At 35.4% G+C, this 16,532-nt stretch overlaps 3 protein-coding genes across 8 annotated transcripts in view; all 3 read left to right on the top strand.

Annotated features, from left to right (window-relative positions):
• Window positions 1–8,030, top strand: part of LOC106065080 (uncharacterized) — a 25,745-nt gene extending 17,715 nt beyond the window's left edge. For all 6 annotated transcript variants that reach the window (XM_056017039.1, XM_056017037.1, XM_056017041.1 and 3 more), the window contains 3 exons: window positions 4,904–4,959; window positions 6,238–6,349; window positions 7,791–8,030. In XM_056017039.1, the coding sequence (XP_055873014.1) occupies window positions 4,904–4,959; window positions 6,238–6,349; window positions 7,791–7,912 (290 nt within the window). In that variant the 3' untranslated portion in view covers window positions 7,913–8,030. The remainder of the gene's footprint in view (window positions 1–4,903; window positions 4,960–6,237; window positions 6,350–7,790) is intronic.
• Window positions 8,031–8,998: 968 nt separating this feature from the next.
• Window positions 8,999–9,646, top strand: LOC129924039 (LIM domain-containing protein A-like). The gene has a single exon (XM_056017655.1). The coding sequence runs from the start codon at window positions 8,999–9,001 to the stop codon at window positions 9,644–9,646; it is 648 nt and encodes a 215-aa protein (XP_055873630.1).
• A 27-nt stretch (window positions 9,647–9,673) lies between these two features.
• On the top strand, window positions 9,674–10,243 carry LOC106069396 (uncharacterized). The gene has a single exon (XM_013229052.2). It carries the CDS (start codon window positions 9,674–9,676, stop codon window positions 10,241–10,243), a length of 570 nt encoding a protein of 189 aa, XP_013084506.2.
• Window positions 10,244–16,532: the final 6,289 nt, after the last annotated feature.

Raw genomic sequence — 16,532 nt, 5'->3', positions numbered from 1 at the left:
AGCTGGCGACCCAAAGGCAATTTGTAGCACCCAGTGCTACACCCTGGAAGAAGCTGCGACGCTGCTGACCTCAAACTGTATCGTCACTGCCGTTCCTTTGGATACATCAGCTGCGTGGAGAGGGGGGAATTGATGTGTGGGCGACATCGTTCCGACCACAGCTAATGCCCAGGCATTCATCTCATTTCCATGAGATAATCCATAGTCGTTCACCGACTGAAGGAGAACATAGATCTTATCTTCTATATTACAGACGTTACTTTAAAAAAGTCCTATGCATTTCATGTGTCAATCTAGTCATGTATGTTAATCAATGACTTAAGCTCTTCTAAGTCGTTGGTTTTGCTGACTGATTCAGGCAGCCCATTCCATTCTCTAATGGCACTAGGAAAGAAGGAGCACTTGTATGAATTTGCTCTAGTATATGGAATAAGTAATGTGCCTCTAATTTTGTGTCTACTTTATTTCGTTTTGTTTTTCTATTTGAAAATTATGGTTCTGTGTTTTATGTATTAAAGCTACTCAAACGAGGATATTACTGACATTTTCAATCGTTGAACAGTATTAAAGTTGTCGTAATCTCCTGCTTGTAGTTCTGTTATAGTGTATGGTAAAAAGAATCTCATCTGCTTGCACTAGCGGATTCAGAACTTTGGAGTGGGAGGGGGGCGATTTGTTTTTCAAACCCTAACCCTATCGCCCAGTAAAACCCTAACCCTATGCATAAACGCGCGTATATCATTGATAATATATATATATATATATATATTGTAGTAACTCCCGTGGCTGACCGAAAGGGTTAAAGTATGTGCGGCCTACTGATACACACGACTCAGGCCAATCACACAGGTCAACGGCTGTAAAACAAAGGACAGTACTGCTGGTTCACGCAAATATGACCCATGTTGTGGTCATGTGACCGAAAGCCTTCAAGGAAGAGGCACAGTATGTAACAATGGACAGTTGAGTCCAGGACAGCAAGCAGTAAGGACTGTGTCATGGTACCTTGTGAGTCCTTGAAAATGTAGCTGTACGAAGTCTAGAAGTAGACAGAGAAAGACTTGTAGTGTTTAGTAGGCAGTTCTATTGTACAAGAAAGCGTTTGAATTTGATGCAGTCAAAATTTTTTGTATTCTCTTTTGGTGCATTTGTCATTAAATCGCCACTTTGTTACTTGAAGCTCTTGTTGTCAAGTAAATGTTTTAGATGTGTTTTGTTGTTGGGCAGTGTTTGCAGAAGGCCTGGTAGAGAAGATCGTAACATTATATATATATATGATAATTTATAAAACAGTGTTTCGTAACCTTCCAAACAACAACAACAACAAAAAAAAAAAACAACAAAGAAGCCCCTACGCCAAAAGCGTTTTCTTGCATTCTTCACTGCAGAAACGCATTCTCTTGACGTCAACAGCTCATTATTCATCCTATTTAAAAAGGACCTTTTGAATAATGTTTTATTTGAAAAATATTCTAATATGAATTAACAGTCCAATACTTCTTGGCAAATACAACCAAGTTGTTCCTTGAAAAGATAAGAGAATAAGAGAATTACAAAAAGTCATATTACCACTAGAACAGTTTTTTCTCAAACTTGGGCAAATACAAAAAAAGTCACTTTGGTGGTCTTTCCCTTGTCAGATAAGGAGTCTGGGGAAGCGCTGTAAGTTTCTTCTAGCGGGGTTCGTGGCGGAGCCCCGATGCAAAGCTTCTTCTGGCATTCTTCACTTTTAGAAACGCATTCTCCTGACATCCTCAGCTCATTATTCATTCCATTTAAAAAGGCAGGCCAAATTTAGTAAAATAAAGTAAGGTGGGGACAATGGCCGATACTGAAGTGTGAGTGACAACTGAGATATAATTTGTGTAAGTATATCTTTATTCAGCGAGACCTCTTTTAGTTGTTTTTTTTATCAGAATAAGACGCCATATAAACGATGGTTAAACGCTCTTTAGATATTCGACTGTTTTGACGCGCACAAAATGTCTACATTTTAAGAACCCTTTGAATAATGTTTTTACTTGTAAAAATTATTATGTAAATTTATAGGGCCTAAGTACATTGCTAATGCAACAGATGGGTTTTTTTTTAAAAGAAATTTCAGATACTCCAAAGATTTAGATTAAGGCTTTGAGGGTCGCCGCAAAAAAAAAAAATTCTTTGAAAAAAAGTATTTAAAAAAGATATCATATATAGGTTATTAATTTTGTTCGATACACCTATTTGTAACTTCGTTTTGTTAAAGAAAATAAACAATTGGGACAACAACTTTTCGAATCCCAAAAATTACTTTTATATTCTGTTAGTTCTAAATTTCATTGTACAAAGTAATTTGAATGTTAAATATTTGAGATCCACTTCAGTCTAGAAATACCGTTGCTCACGTGCAGTCATTTTCCTTGCAGCTTTGGCTTACAACAATTAGATTATTAATGCCTTTAAAGAAAGTCTTCTTATCTTATCTTATAAAATACAGACGTTACTTCAAAAAAAAAAAAAAAAAAAAAAAAAAGAAGATAATTACTTCTTACGCATCATGCCTCTAATCATGCAGGTTAACCATTGACTTAAATTCTGCCAATTCATTGGTTTTCCTCGCTGGTTCAGGCAATCAATTCCATAAGCACTAGGGAAAAGGGAGCTTTTATACAAATTTGTCCTAGCATATGGAACGAGGAATGTGCCTTTCTCTTTGTGTCTTTCTGGGTATTTTTAGAAGATTTTGTTTTTGTATTTGAAGATTATGATTCAGTGTTTTATGTATAATTGCTAGATTACTTCTTTTAAGTCTTCTCAGTCTTTGCAGTGTAACTTCTTAAATAGTTACATTCAGACATTTAATAAAGCAGTATTAAATGAAATCTATGAGCATTGAAACACTTTTTTTTTGGGCGCAGTATTCATTAAACATCCTTCTTTTTTTCATGAAATATTTCTCGATGTTAAATCTCTACATTACTAAGTTATGTTTTGATTTTGTCATCAAGTAAAAGGTACTTCTGGCCACTCTCGGATTCAGAACTTTTGAGGGTAGGGGGCGATTGTTTTCCGAACCCTAAGCCTAACGCCCAGTACACCCTAACCCTAAGCCTATGCATAAACGCATACACACAGCACTTCTTTTGACATGATCTTTTATAGAAAGAATTAGAATGATGTCAGAATCGATTCATGACAATAGGCTTAGGGACAATAGGGATTAAATATTAGGTTCAATTAAGAAGTTGTACTTTCGGAAATAAATTATTGTCTTCACAATCATATGAAATACGAGGATTGAGATGTGATATAAATTTATTCTTTGGGCGCCTCTGGGTGCCTAACATTTGTGGGGGAAAAACGTAAAGGCTGTTAATCGTTGTGCTGGCCACTTGACGCCCTCGTTAACCGTGAGCCACAGAAACAGATGACCTTCATATCATCTGCCCCCATAGATCTCAAGGTCTGAAAGTGGGAACTTTACTCATTTACTTTTATAAATGCATTCCAACACTCCCACTTAGGATGCATTGAAGGAACATACTGCTTACTATATTTTGCTTGTGTTCAATGCTTTCAAACTCAGTTCTATAAAATATGCGATCCATTGAGTTGCGACCAATAAAATACAAATCACTTCTACAATGATAACATGACCGACATAAAAATTTTTTTTTGAAGAAGAAATAAAAACACAGTGCCGAGACAGGCGATCTATAATAATCCATCAAAGAATAAGCAAACTGAACAATCTACTTGGAGCAATAACCAATGACAGTCGATCAGCTACCACAACTACCAATGACAGTTCATCAACAACCAATGACAATTAACAAGATCCATATAACTAGCTCTAAGTTTCTTATATAGCCCTGTATAACAAATACACCCAATATTGTTTCCGTCATTGATAATAAATCCTCTAAGCTGGCAGGAATTTCATATTTACCCTAACTCTAACTTATTCAAATCGTGTTTATTTACAAGGATTGATTTTCCCCACGCACACGAAATGTGACCTAGTTATACGGACAGTTCACGTTCCACTGTTCAGCTACTATCGCGTGCTGGCTAGCGTAAAATATACAAGCAAATGTGATATTTGGAAAGACATAAAGACATATTTGTTATACCATATGCCTGGATAATTCATGTAGGTACTCCTTTTTCAAAGTGGATTACAGCGGGATTTCTGAATTAGCTAAGAATACGGCAGACCTATAGAATGTAGATCTTTAATAAACGTACACGACTCCATTAACACGTGGATACGCATAGGGAATGTTTTTGAAGGGGCGTTTCAAATTATTACAATTTTTATTTTTTTAGACAGACAAATAACGTATTTATTTAAGTCTTTTAATTCTCGTCTCTTAATTGGTTCAGCTCTTGCCTCTAAAGAAATGCCGGGCGATTCTTATCTTATAAATATACATATGCAACTTCAAAAAAGAATATGATTACGAGCTACGTGTGTTCCTGTGTCAATTTAGCTACATACATACAAGTGCTTGGTTTTCCTGGCTGACTCAGGCAACCCATTACATGCTCTGATTGCACTGGAGTCGAAAAAGTATTGGCACGAATTAGCCCTAGCATTATAAATAAGAAACGAGCCTTTATATTTGTCTGAGTATTTTATTTTAGATTTTGATTTTGTATTTGTAGATTATGATTCATTGCTTTATGTATTGTTGCTACTTTACTATTTAGTTTTCTACCCTGAAGGTCTCTCAATTTTGTTCTTTTACAAACGATTTAGGTGGAATACTTCTGATACCATTTTCCCTAGCTTTAAAGGGATCTAAAAGTAGTGAACTTCTCTTTTGTCAAAAAAGAAAAATGTTTATTAATATGACACTCGACTTAATTTGCTAACTATGGAATTTAATCTATAATATATTATATTCTTTCCTTGACTTAGGTTTATACACAATCTTCAGCCAGATTACCTTATTTTCTCAAGTACGCAATAATCAGGTAATAATATTCTATATAAAAGTCATTCTTGTGATTAAAACGATTTTCAAAGATAGTAAAAGTTAAGATGTATTAAATAAAATATATAGATCGCGTTCCATGCACTTTCAACATGGGTTTACTAAAACACAGACAAAGAGACCTCGGATTCTTTGGGAATCTCATCTCATAGTCATAACTTCAACAACGCGAGCACTTGATAAGTTGAATTTACGAAATATATTTATCTGTTAGTTTTCTGTAATGTCATGACAATATCTTAACTAATAAAGTAATTTTAAAAAATTCTTAATATGTTTCTATTATTTTGAAAACTTTAATGAATTTCCCTAATGGCGCACTATTTGTCGTACTTATGTTTTTGTTCTCTTTTTTACTATTATTACTATTAATTATTATTATTATTATTATTATCATTTTTTCATTAGACTATTGAAAAAAGTAGATGTTATAATCATTATTGAAATTGGAAAATCGTTAGCTTAATGTAGGTCTTAATCCATTGTAAGTGACATTTGCCTTAACTTTTTTGGTCTGACAGTTACGCTGGGCAGGGCAGGTATCCAGTATGGGAGACGAACGTATCCTAAAAGCAGTCTTTTTTTTTTTTTGGTGAGCTTAAAGGTGGTCGACGTAACAGAGGTGCCCCACGGAAACGCTTTAGATAGCAGCTTAGGCGCCAACTTGCTTAGACCTAGAAGAGAGCACCTGGTTGCATGCAGCTTCAGAACGAGACAGCTGGAGGTCACTCATTTGAGAACAAAAGAAAATCCACGGCTGAGGACAGACGCAGACGGCGAAAAGAAAATCTTAATCGACCACCGGCGGAAAATGGTTACGCTTGCCCTGGATGTGGCAAAATATGTAGGTCACAGCTGGGGCTGCATAGCCACGAAAAATACCGGTACTGCACTCCTCAATAATCTTCGGACTCGAAGAAGAGCCTTATTATTATTATTATTCATTTAAGGCTTTCGTGTAGAATGTGAAGTTGTCCGCCGATGCGACATTCTGGCCTCCGAGAGATGGAAACTACGAGATCTCAGTTGTCCGCTTTCGTTTTAGACTACTGCACCACAGTGGAGGATATTTATTCTAAAATGTTATTGGTATTGGTCAGCGATAAATTTAGGTTTTTTTTTACATTATATTTCTTTTATAAAGTACTTTCTTTGAAACTCAATATTCAAATAGGAAACTCTACATCTAAATATACTTATATTTGCTAGTTAAATAAAACGTTGAAAACTATTTTTCAATCTTTTTTGTTAACTATAGACACAGTTTATGTATGTACATCGTATCTCGCCAAACAAACCTCAAAATTCTGGTGTACTGTTGCGAGGCTCACTTAGTGGACGCCGTGAAGGACCTGAAACCGTCTACACAGGTAATTGGCATTTTTAAAAATTGTATTTGTGTATATCACATCTGGACCTACCTAACACTTATGTGAGATTGTTCTTTATTGATTTCTCATCAGCTTTCAATACCGTACAACTTCATATGCTTATTTGAAAAAATGAAAGCGTTGAAGATTACTCCATATATAATATTATTTTTGACCCAGAGACCTCAGAGGGTTAGGGTTAACAATGTAATAAAAAGAAAAAACTAAAATGTGATAAGAAAAAATTAAAATTTAATAAAAACAAAAAAGTGTAAAAAAAAATAATTTAAAAAATGTAAAAAGTAAAAAAAGAAAAAAAGAAAATTGAAAAAAAAAGTAATAAAAAATGTAACAAAAAGAAAAAAAATAAATTGTAATAAAAAGTAAAAATTAAAATGTAATGAGAAAAATTAAATTGTAATAAAAAGAAAAAATAAAATTAAAAAAAGAAACAAATAAAATTAAAAAAAGGAACAATTAATATGTAATAATAAGAATAAAACAAATTGTAATTAAAAGAAAAAAATGAAATGTAATAACAAGAAAAATTTTAATGTAAAAAAAAAAACAAAAGAAAAAAGTAAAAAAAAAAGAAAAGTTGAAAAAAATTAAAATAATATGTAATTAAAAAAAAGTTCAAATGTAAAAAAACTAAACTTTAAAAAACAATTAAAATGTAATAAAACGAAGAAATTGCAATATAATAAAAAGAAAAAATTAAAATGTAATAAAAAGAAGAAAATTGAATTGTAATAAAAAGAAAAAAATAATATGGTATAAAAAAAAATACACCAATTGGAATTGGCGCACCATTGTTATGAATTGGTCCGGGCAGCCGAATTTGGACATGATTTGCCATAGGCCTTCATGACTGACATTATCAAAACTTTAGTCAAATCTATGAATGCAGAGCTTTATCAATATTATCACGTGGCTAATTGTTTGTTTACGATTGGTGAATGAGGTCCATTAACCAACTTAAATGGTTTTATTATTACTTTATTAAACAGTTTCGCGTTTTATATTCTTATTGCGCGCAAACTTAAAGAAAAATTCAATTTTAACAAATCAATAATATAATAAATTAATAATAAACGTTAAAATACTAGAAAAGTAATCATTTTCCCCACATTAATAAAAAAAAGGTGCCGGTACGCCGTACCGGTAGGTACCGTCACAAAATAGAAATAAGCACTGGATCTACTATCGCGTGCTGGCAAACGTAAAATGTACACGCACTGGATCCAAGAATGGGATTTGCAAGCCACACAGTATAGAAATACCACACAGACAGATTTAGTTAATATAAGTTTCGTAAAATAGATGACTAATTGCCTAACGTTAAGATGGGCTACTACTGTTGCATAATGCATTTATGATTTGACTTTTTTTTTTTTGCTAGCGTTTTTCTCTTTTTCTTTTTTTTTTTTTTTTTTTTCAGGTGGAATTTTCCTCCTGAACTCTGAAGATCACATTCAAATTTGTCTAGGTTCTGACATTATCCTCCCTGTCGATAGTGATAGCTCATTCGTGGGGCTCTTTATGTTAGAGAGTAGGCCTTAGGTGCGATATTGTCAGTGGCGAAGCTAGGGTATATGATGCCTAGTGTGGCAGCTCCTCATGATGACCCCCCCCCCTTTTTCCAACATAAAAACGAAATAAAACAGCTAAAAGACTTTTATTTCGACCTTTTGTGTATTTATATTTTTATGTATTGCTGACTTTCAAAAAAAAAACAATTAAAAAAAAGATATTAAAAAATGTGTTGGTGCTTTCTTGCTAGAAAAAAATTGAAATCTATTTAAGGATCAACACAAGTCTGAAAAAAATTCGCTCATATACAGCCGATTTATAAATATAAAGACAATATTTAGAACTGAATCATCTAGCACAACATCTTTTTTTTAAACTCAAGATCTCAAATTGTCCTTGTTTCAGAAATTCAAAGGCATCTGAAAAAAAAATGCCACAAACTATTGATAAATAATCTTTTTTTTTTTGCATTGCATTGTTTTCTTTTCGTCAAAACTTTTTTGGGGTTTTGCTAATCTGAGCACATGCAAATGTTTGTAATCTTTTCCGATTCATTGCACAATCTCGAATTGATAATCCTAGTTTTTGAAGGTAGACTTTCACGTCCATTGTTTTAATTAATACAGGTACCAAAAACACAACATAGGTGAGAAAATGAACACCCAATCACTGGCGGATCCAGGGTAGGGGGCAGTAGGGGCGATCGCCTTCCCCCTTCACTCGGCTGACCCCCCCCCCTCCAAATCGTCCAACATACTAGAGGTAAGGGGCGATATAATCCAAAAATAGGTTAAAATATAAATAATTTTTTATATTATTAACATAAGTATAGAATTCGTATATAAATTGTGTAATTTTTCTACTTAAATTAGTCCAAAGTTCTGGATCCGCTAGCGCATCCAATATTACAATAAGTTTGTTTTTTATTTGTTGAGGCATGTACGAACTAGACTTGGTTCGGAGCACATATTCTCTCGTGAATGATTTGGACTTGGGTAGTAATTTCACAAACTCCATTAAATGCCAGATACTGCTTTTTTACATTCTTGAGTTAGGCCTATTTTTATATGCTCTATATTTAGATGAAACCAGCCTAGTGAGCAATGATGTAATGACATGTTCCACCAACATGTACCACCAACATGTACGCCAACATGTACCACCAACATGTACCACCAACATATACCACCAACATTTACCACCAACATGTACCATCAATATATACCAACAACATGCACCACCAACATGTACCATCATCATGTACCACCAACATGTACCATCAACATGCACCACCAACATGTACCATCAACATGCACCACCAACATGTACCACCAACATGTACCATCAACATGCACCACCAATATGTACCACCAACATGTACCACCAACATGCACCATCAACATGTACCATCAACATGCACCACCAACATGTACCACCAACATGTACCATCAACATTCACCACCAACATGCACCACCAACATGTACCACCAACATGTACCATCAACATGTACCACCAACATGTACCATCAACATGCACCACCAACATGTAGAACCAACATGTACCATCAACATGCACTAACCCTAACCCCTAACCCTAACCCTAACCAACATGCACCACCAACATGTACCACCAACATGTACCATCAACATGTACCATCAACATGCATCACCAACATGTACCATCAACATGTACCATCAACATGTACCATCAACATGTACCATCAACATGTACCATCAACATGTACCACCAACATGTACCACTAACATATACCATCAACATGTAATATCAACATGTACCATCAACATGTACCATCAACATGTACCATCAACATGTACCATCAACATGTACCATCAACATGTACCATCAACATGCACCACCAACATGTACCACCAACATGTACCACTAACATGCACCATCAACATGTAAAATCAACATGTACCACCAACATGTACCACCAACATGTACCATCAACATGCACCACCAACATGCACCACCAACATGTACCACCAACATGTACCATCAACATGTACCACCAACATGCACCACCAATATGTACCACCAACATGTACCACCAACATGTACCATCAACATGTACCACTAACATGTACCATCAACATGCACCACCAACATGTACCACCAACATGTACCTCCAACATGTACCACCAACATGTACCATCAACATGTACCACCAACATGTACCACCAACATGTACCATCAACATGCACCACCAACATGTACCACCAACATGTACCACCAACATGTACCACCAACATGTACCATGTGCCCCAGAAGAAAGTGGGCGTGTAAAAGTGCCTTGCCTTGAGAGATTTAAACTTGTAAATTTGATTCAACCTGGTTAATAGCTTCACTTAATTTAAGAAAGAACATAGGAGATTAAAAAACGAGGAAAATTATTTAATTTGTATTTAGCATTTCAAGTACAGTAGTTTGCATTTGTCCATGGATGCACAATGAATGGATTTTACAGAGAAAGTTTATCTTTAGTTCGATGCCCTTCATTACTTGATGTCCCGTGCTTCCCGCACCACTCGCACAAAGTTAGCTACGCCACTGGATATTGTGCAACATAGGACACAATGGGCCGGATCATGGTACCAAAGAAGAGAATGAAAACAGGGACACTATAACTTTTATTATGTTGTCTCTAGATCTAGTTTTCTTATTGATGATTAAACGTGTTAGTTTATAGATCTCTTTCTTAGGTTATTTGGAAAATAATAACAATATATTCCAGAGCTGAAATTTCGCACAATTATTCATTTTACATTTTACAGCACAAGAATCAATAAAAGTTTTAAAGACAATTAGTTAATTAACAATTGGTAATTATTTATTTTGTTTGGCATCTTGAACAAGGGAAAGAAATCGTACTTGAAAGATGTGGTGGTATAAGTTGAATTAGTCCCCTTGGGAAAGATTCACCAAGATACCTCCTTCTTCCCTCACCCTTTCACAGCTGGTACAGACAAGGGATTATTCTGTTTTCACAGAGAATAAATAAATTACTGTTTATTAACTCTTTCTCTCCTAACCGACGATACAAAAGTTGATTCCATCAGAATGTGGTAAATAGAAAGAGTTAAACATAAGCGATAAATGAACAAAGACTCCGTGTTGACATAAACAGACATTGAAGACTATGATTTTATTACGTCACATCCTTTCAAGTAATTTCTCACAAAAAACATCCTCAACAAACAATCACGTACATTAAACATATTCGCACATCCTACCGTTTTAAAGTTCTTGTCAAAGTTCTTATCACATTATTTCTTTTGAACGTTTCACGTTTCAACGTAGGGCGGACTGGTTGGCGTCCATGAGCTAGGCTCTTACTAGCCCGTTCCTTGATGTGCTAGGGGAGGAATACGCTGCGAAAATGGTAATTTCATAGTTGTTTTTTTTTCACCATTTATTGTATACAAATCTTTGGAAGCGCGGTGGCTGGGTAGTCAAGCGCTTGGCTTCCGAACCTGATGTTCTGGGTTCAAATCTCTGTGATGACTGGGTTTTTTAATTTCTTATGGGTACCTGACTTTAGTTGGGGAAGGTAAAGGTGGCAGGTCGTCAGCTTTTAATGAAAATATGCATGGCACTGTACAGTTTGATAGTTCCGCCTCTAGGCCATTCTCCATGAAGAGCAGAGACCACGGGCTTCGACCAAAGTATTTGGGGTGAGACCGGACAGCATGGAGACAGACTGTACGTGCTGCTACAAACTTCGCCGAGTGCAAAAGAAACGAAGCTGCATTTGTCAAGAGAAAGAAAAAGAAAGCTGCCCTGTCAGCTAGACCTAGGACAGATGCATATACATGCCTCCAGAATCGGCTTAATCAGTCACACCAAATTCTGCCCCCGTCTCAAGACGAAACCAAAACTAGTGACTCATCTGGGTTCATCCATTGTCTTCGGAGATAGGAGCCATGTATATATATATATATATATATTATTCTTTATTATGTATAATTATCCATTGTCGATAAAAGTGCTCGAATCAATCCAGATATTAACCCATTAGTTATCCGTTGCAGAAAGGGAGATAAACCCAGTAATTTTGAAATAAATGATAACAATTAGCAGTTCCTTCTCTTAGAAAAGCTTTCTTTTGAAAAAGTTTTTTTTTTCTTTTTGCTACTATTATTGGTTATACTGAACTAATATTGTCAAAATCATTACAAAATGTTATTAAGGGGTTGAAGTAAAGTATAATATATTGAACTGTTACTATCAACTGTTAACGTATACTAGTGTATGATCGTAATTCAATAATACATCAATCATATCTATGTTGAAAGCTACTTAAAGTAATAATTTAAACCATTGTTTCCCAAACTTTTTCCTCCACGGAACACTTCGTACATTTCAAGTATTTAGGGGAACAGTTTGCTGATTTTTTTTAAGGAGGTTTATTCACGTGAGGGCATACTATTTAATTATTCCAGTAGTTCGTGAGACACCTACTCAGGCCTCGGGAACAAAAGGGTTCCGCGGAACACAGTTTTGGAAACACTGATTTAAACTACTGTAGCCATCAGAAAAGAAAACAACACAGCACATGTTGCATGTGATTTTATTCTTTCTTTCAAATAGTAACATTATTCTTTAGCCTAATGGGATCTAGTGACATTAAACTCTGTAACCAGGTAAACACAATATGCAGTTATTGTACAAGAAAGTTATATTAGCGATACAAGATTACATGTAGTTTGAAATAAAAGGTAGCAACATTTCTTATCTTATCAATGACAGACTCCCTTGCTAAAATGAAGATAATTACGTCCAACGATGTATAAATATTGTTTTAACTCTGTCCCTGCATTGGCGTTTATAGTGCGCACATTATAACAGGAGACACGAATGGACTGTTCAGAGATAGAATAGCTTTCTGAGACAGAAATTACTTGTTGTAGAAAAAGAGAAAGAGAAGAGTCCTTCGTTCTGCCTTTAAAAAAGGAATAGAAAGCAGGACGAACACTTATAAGTGTTTTATTGGCCTGAAAAGCGGACAGACAAAAAGGATAGGTGAATTTAAGAACTATGCCACAACTCTTGTCAGTCAATAACTTTGCCATTAGAAAAAAACATCCATAATTGTTTCTTGTTTACCCTCATTGAGTTGCCTCCCTTAAATGTATTATACTATGCTGGCCTATATATAAGTTCAGTTTCCCCCATCTAGTCGGAAGTATTAATCCAACGGCAATACCAATGAATGTACTTGTATAATTTATCCCCACGTTTAAAGTTAGTAAGCTTGTCTTCTTGATAATTCTAGTAGGTGGTATCTTTGTGGTAAGCGTAGCTGAGAAGCTAAACCTAGGAAGGTGGATCGAGGTTCGACACCCGACTCGAGCAGAGTTGTACTGAGCGCCTAAAGGCAGCACAGAAAAGACTTTTCCCAGATATCCTCATACATATAAGATTGGACCATAGCGCTCTGGGCATGCTGTAAGCATGAATGTAGAGCTATATAAGAGCTATAATTATTATTAGTTATCATTATTATTATTGTTTGTCATTTAATATTTCATAAATTATTGTTTCTTCACTATCGTGTCAGCAAATAAGTGACAACAGTAAACCAAACTATTGTTCAAGATACTAAACATTCTGAAACAAAGTTTACAAACTTTTTTAAAAATTTAATAAAATAAAATGTGCATCTGTAGAATTAATCTATCAACAGACATACAAAGCACTTTAAAATAATTAAAACAGCTTAAGCCTATATCAACAATGTCTGGTACAATATTTGTACAATTTTTTTTACCTGCTTCCCACTTTCAAATGAAGTTAAAACTTTGTATAATTATCATTTATTCCTAAGTATGTATCAATCAATTAGCAAAACAAAGGATCAATTAATTAATGGTAATTAATTTACTTTAGTTTGAAAAAGAATCTTACATTTCTGATAGAATAACTATAAATTTACAATTCTTTAAATTTTGATTTTTAAAATATATTTTATCCGTTTAATTAAGGTTTCGGGACACAAAGGTTTTTGCAGTTTAACGAACTTGATTTCGGGAGTTACATGGGAATGTTATTATAGTACTCCATAGCTTAAACCTGCTGGGCTGTATTGTGTTTATATTTTAAATGACACCACTGCCTAGCCACCGTCGAATCCAGAGTCACAGGTTCGAGCCTCGGTCGGCTCATTCCCTTATTTTCGTCTCATTTTAATTCACTACTTTCTCTCTTAAAAACTTGGTCCCTGGTGCTGTTATTCATTTATGTCTAATATATGTATGTATCACATTTGTTTCAGCACCTAGCTTCAACTCTATGTCTAATATATGTATGTATCACATTTGTTTCAGCACCTAGCTTCAACTCTATGTCTACTATATGTATGTATCACATTTGTTTCAGCACCTAGCTTCAACTCTATGTCTACTATATGTATGTATCACATTTGTTTCAGCACCTAGCTTCAACTCTATGTCTACTATATGTATGTATCACATTTGTTTCAGCACCTAGCTTCAACTCTATGTCTACTATATGTATGTATCACATTTGTTTCAGCACCTAGCTTCAACTCTATATTTACGTTCACATCTTAATTGCTCATACTCATACCTTCTATATGTAATGTATTTATATTGTCCACTTGTCATAATGAGAGATACACAATTAGATAGAGCCATCGTTTGTCTAATACATGCCTAACGGCTGTCTGTATCGGCTCTATTGAAGTTGTTAGTGAATGGATGCTGCGAGGTGGGGGAGGGGCTAGCTAGGGCTTGTGACCTTTGACCACTGGGGTGGTAATTTGCATACGGGCGAAATGACTCTGGATCAGAAGAATGTGTATTTGGACATTCCGATGGTCTAGAGTACTCTAGAGTCTAGAGGTTAAGTTCGCTTAGTGCGTTATCGCTAGGCGGTGGTGTCGAATCCAGAGTCACAGGTTCAATCCTCGGTCGGCGCATTTCATATTTTCGTAGCATTTTAATTCACTACTTTCTCTTTTTAAAAAACTATTCATACACGTCTAATATATGTATGTATCACATTTGTTTCAGAACCTAGCTTCAACTCTATATAACAACTTTAAACAAGCAGGATGTAATGTGGTCAATAAAACGACCAACCGCCTTCACCTTTCTCCAGCAAAAGACAGGTATCTGTTAGAGTTGGGTGGACTCATTTGCGCCCTAAAAAAAAAAAAAGAAACAGCAGTTTTTAGCGACATTCGGAAGCCATGTGCTTTAATCACTCAGCCACCGCGCCCTCTAGTCGTGGGATAAACGTCAAGGAAAATATCGATTCGTTTTTTTACCATGTTACATATTGTAAATGACGTTGAATGGTGTAATGTTGAAGAATGCGAATGTCGTGGAATGCTGGGTTCTTGCTTCCTGGAGTACTCTTGACACGTGACAATTATATACACTACAAACTGACTTAAGTCCGTTTCAGCAGACAAATATAAAGTTTATTTTACTACAATAATAATACTGCACTCCTTGTTAGTGCTACGAGTCAAGACATAATAAAACAATCCTATCCGCATAACAGCGGTATCAAATGTATCCAATACGTTAAAGTCTCCAGATTACAAATCACGTCCGCATCTAAGCGGGTAACACTGTGCAGAAATATAGATTAACTAATACATGTCTCAAAGAGACCACTGGCAACAACTGCACACAAGTTACTTTCTAACTGAAAATACTACAGACTTTTCTAAGTCGCTACTGTCCATCCCGGACCAAAATATACTTGACCACTAGGTCTAAAAGATACCACTTGACTTTACTAACTGACTTGACTGAACTCAAAGTCAACTTTATTCATTCTACTTCCGGTTTTCTACATCAGGAATTCCACGTGACGTGAACTTTAGATCATGCAATGTCAATAAGACTGTGAAACATATTCATGTAGTTTTAGAGCCAATGTACGTAAATACTTTTATAGCGTGTGTTGACTAACCGTAAATCTTCCACTGTATAATATACGTTAGCCTAATGTAGTTCACTAAATAGGCCCAATAAAAGCAATCGATAAGTGTTTTGCATGTATCAGATGTTCCAACAGATTGTAAGATATTTACATCCTAGCCCAAACTTACCGCGAGAGGGTGGGGTATGGCATAGGGTATGGTTGGAGTCTGGCACCATTGAGGCCAGAAAATGACAGACCAGAGAGTAATGTGTAATGACTCAATAGTAAGACGTGTGGCTTTTGGTTTAATCGGGTATCTCCTTAGTGACAAGACAGTGCATTAAAAAGTTAAAATGGAAATAGGTTAGAGAGAGAGAGAGAGAGAGAGAAAGAGAGGAAAAACGGGCGTAGGACGAATAGACGGCTGGCAGCAGATGCGTAGTGAGGAGGAGCAAGGAGGACACGATGCCCTTGCGCCACCCTTAGGAGGGTAGCGCCACACGCAGAGAGGCGCAAAAAAAAAATATTATTGTAGATATTTTAGTTGGGTTCCAATATTATTTGTATTATATTATTATCAAATACTTTTTTTGTATTTATTGGCCTATATTTCTGTGATGTTCATTGAGAATTGGTATGGGGGTGAGTGGGCGCCAATTAAGTTATAGAGCTATTAGAGAATGGAATGGGTTGCCTGAGCTAGACAGGAAAACCAGTTGACTTGGCAGA

The sequence above is a fragment of the Biomphalaria glabrata genome, chromosome 18 (assembly GCF_947242115.1).
Source record: "Biomphalaria glabrata chromosome 18, xgBioGlab47.1, whole genome shotgun sequence".
NCBI lineage: Eukaryota > Metazoa > Mollusca > Gastropoda > Planorbidae > Biomphalaria > Biomphalaria glabrata.
The sequence above is the reverse complement of the archived record's forward strand: the minus strand, read 5'-3'. Positions and strand labels throughout refer to the sequence as shown.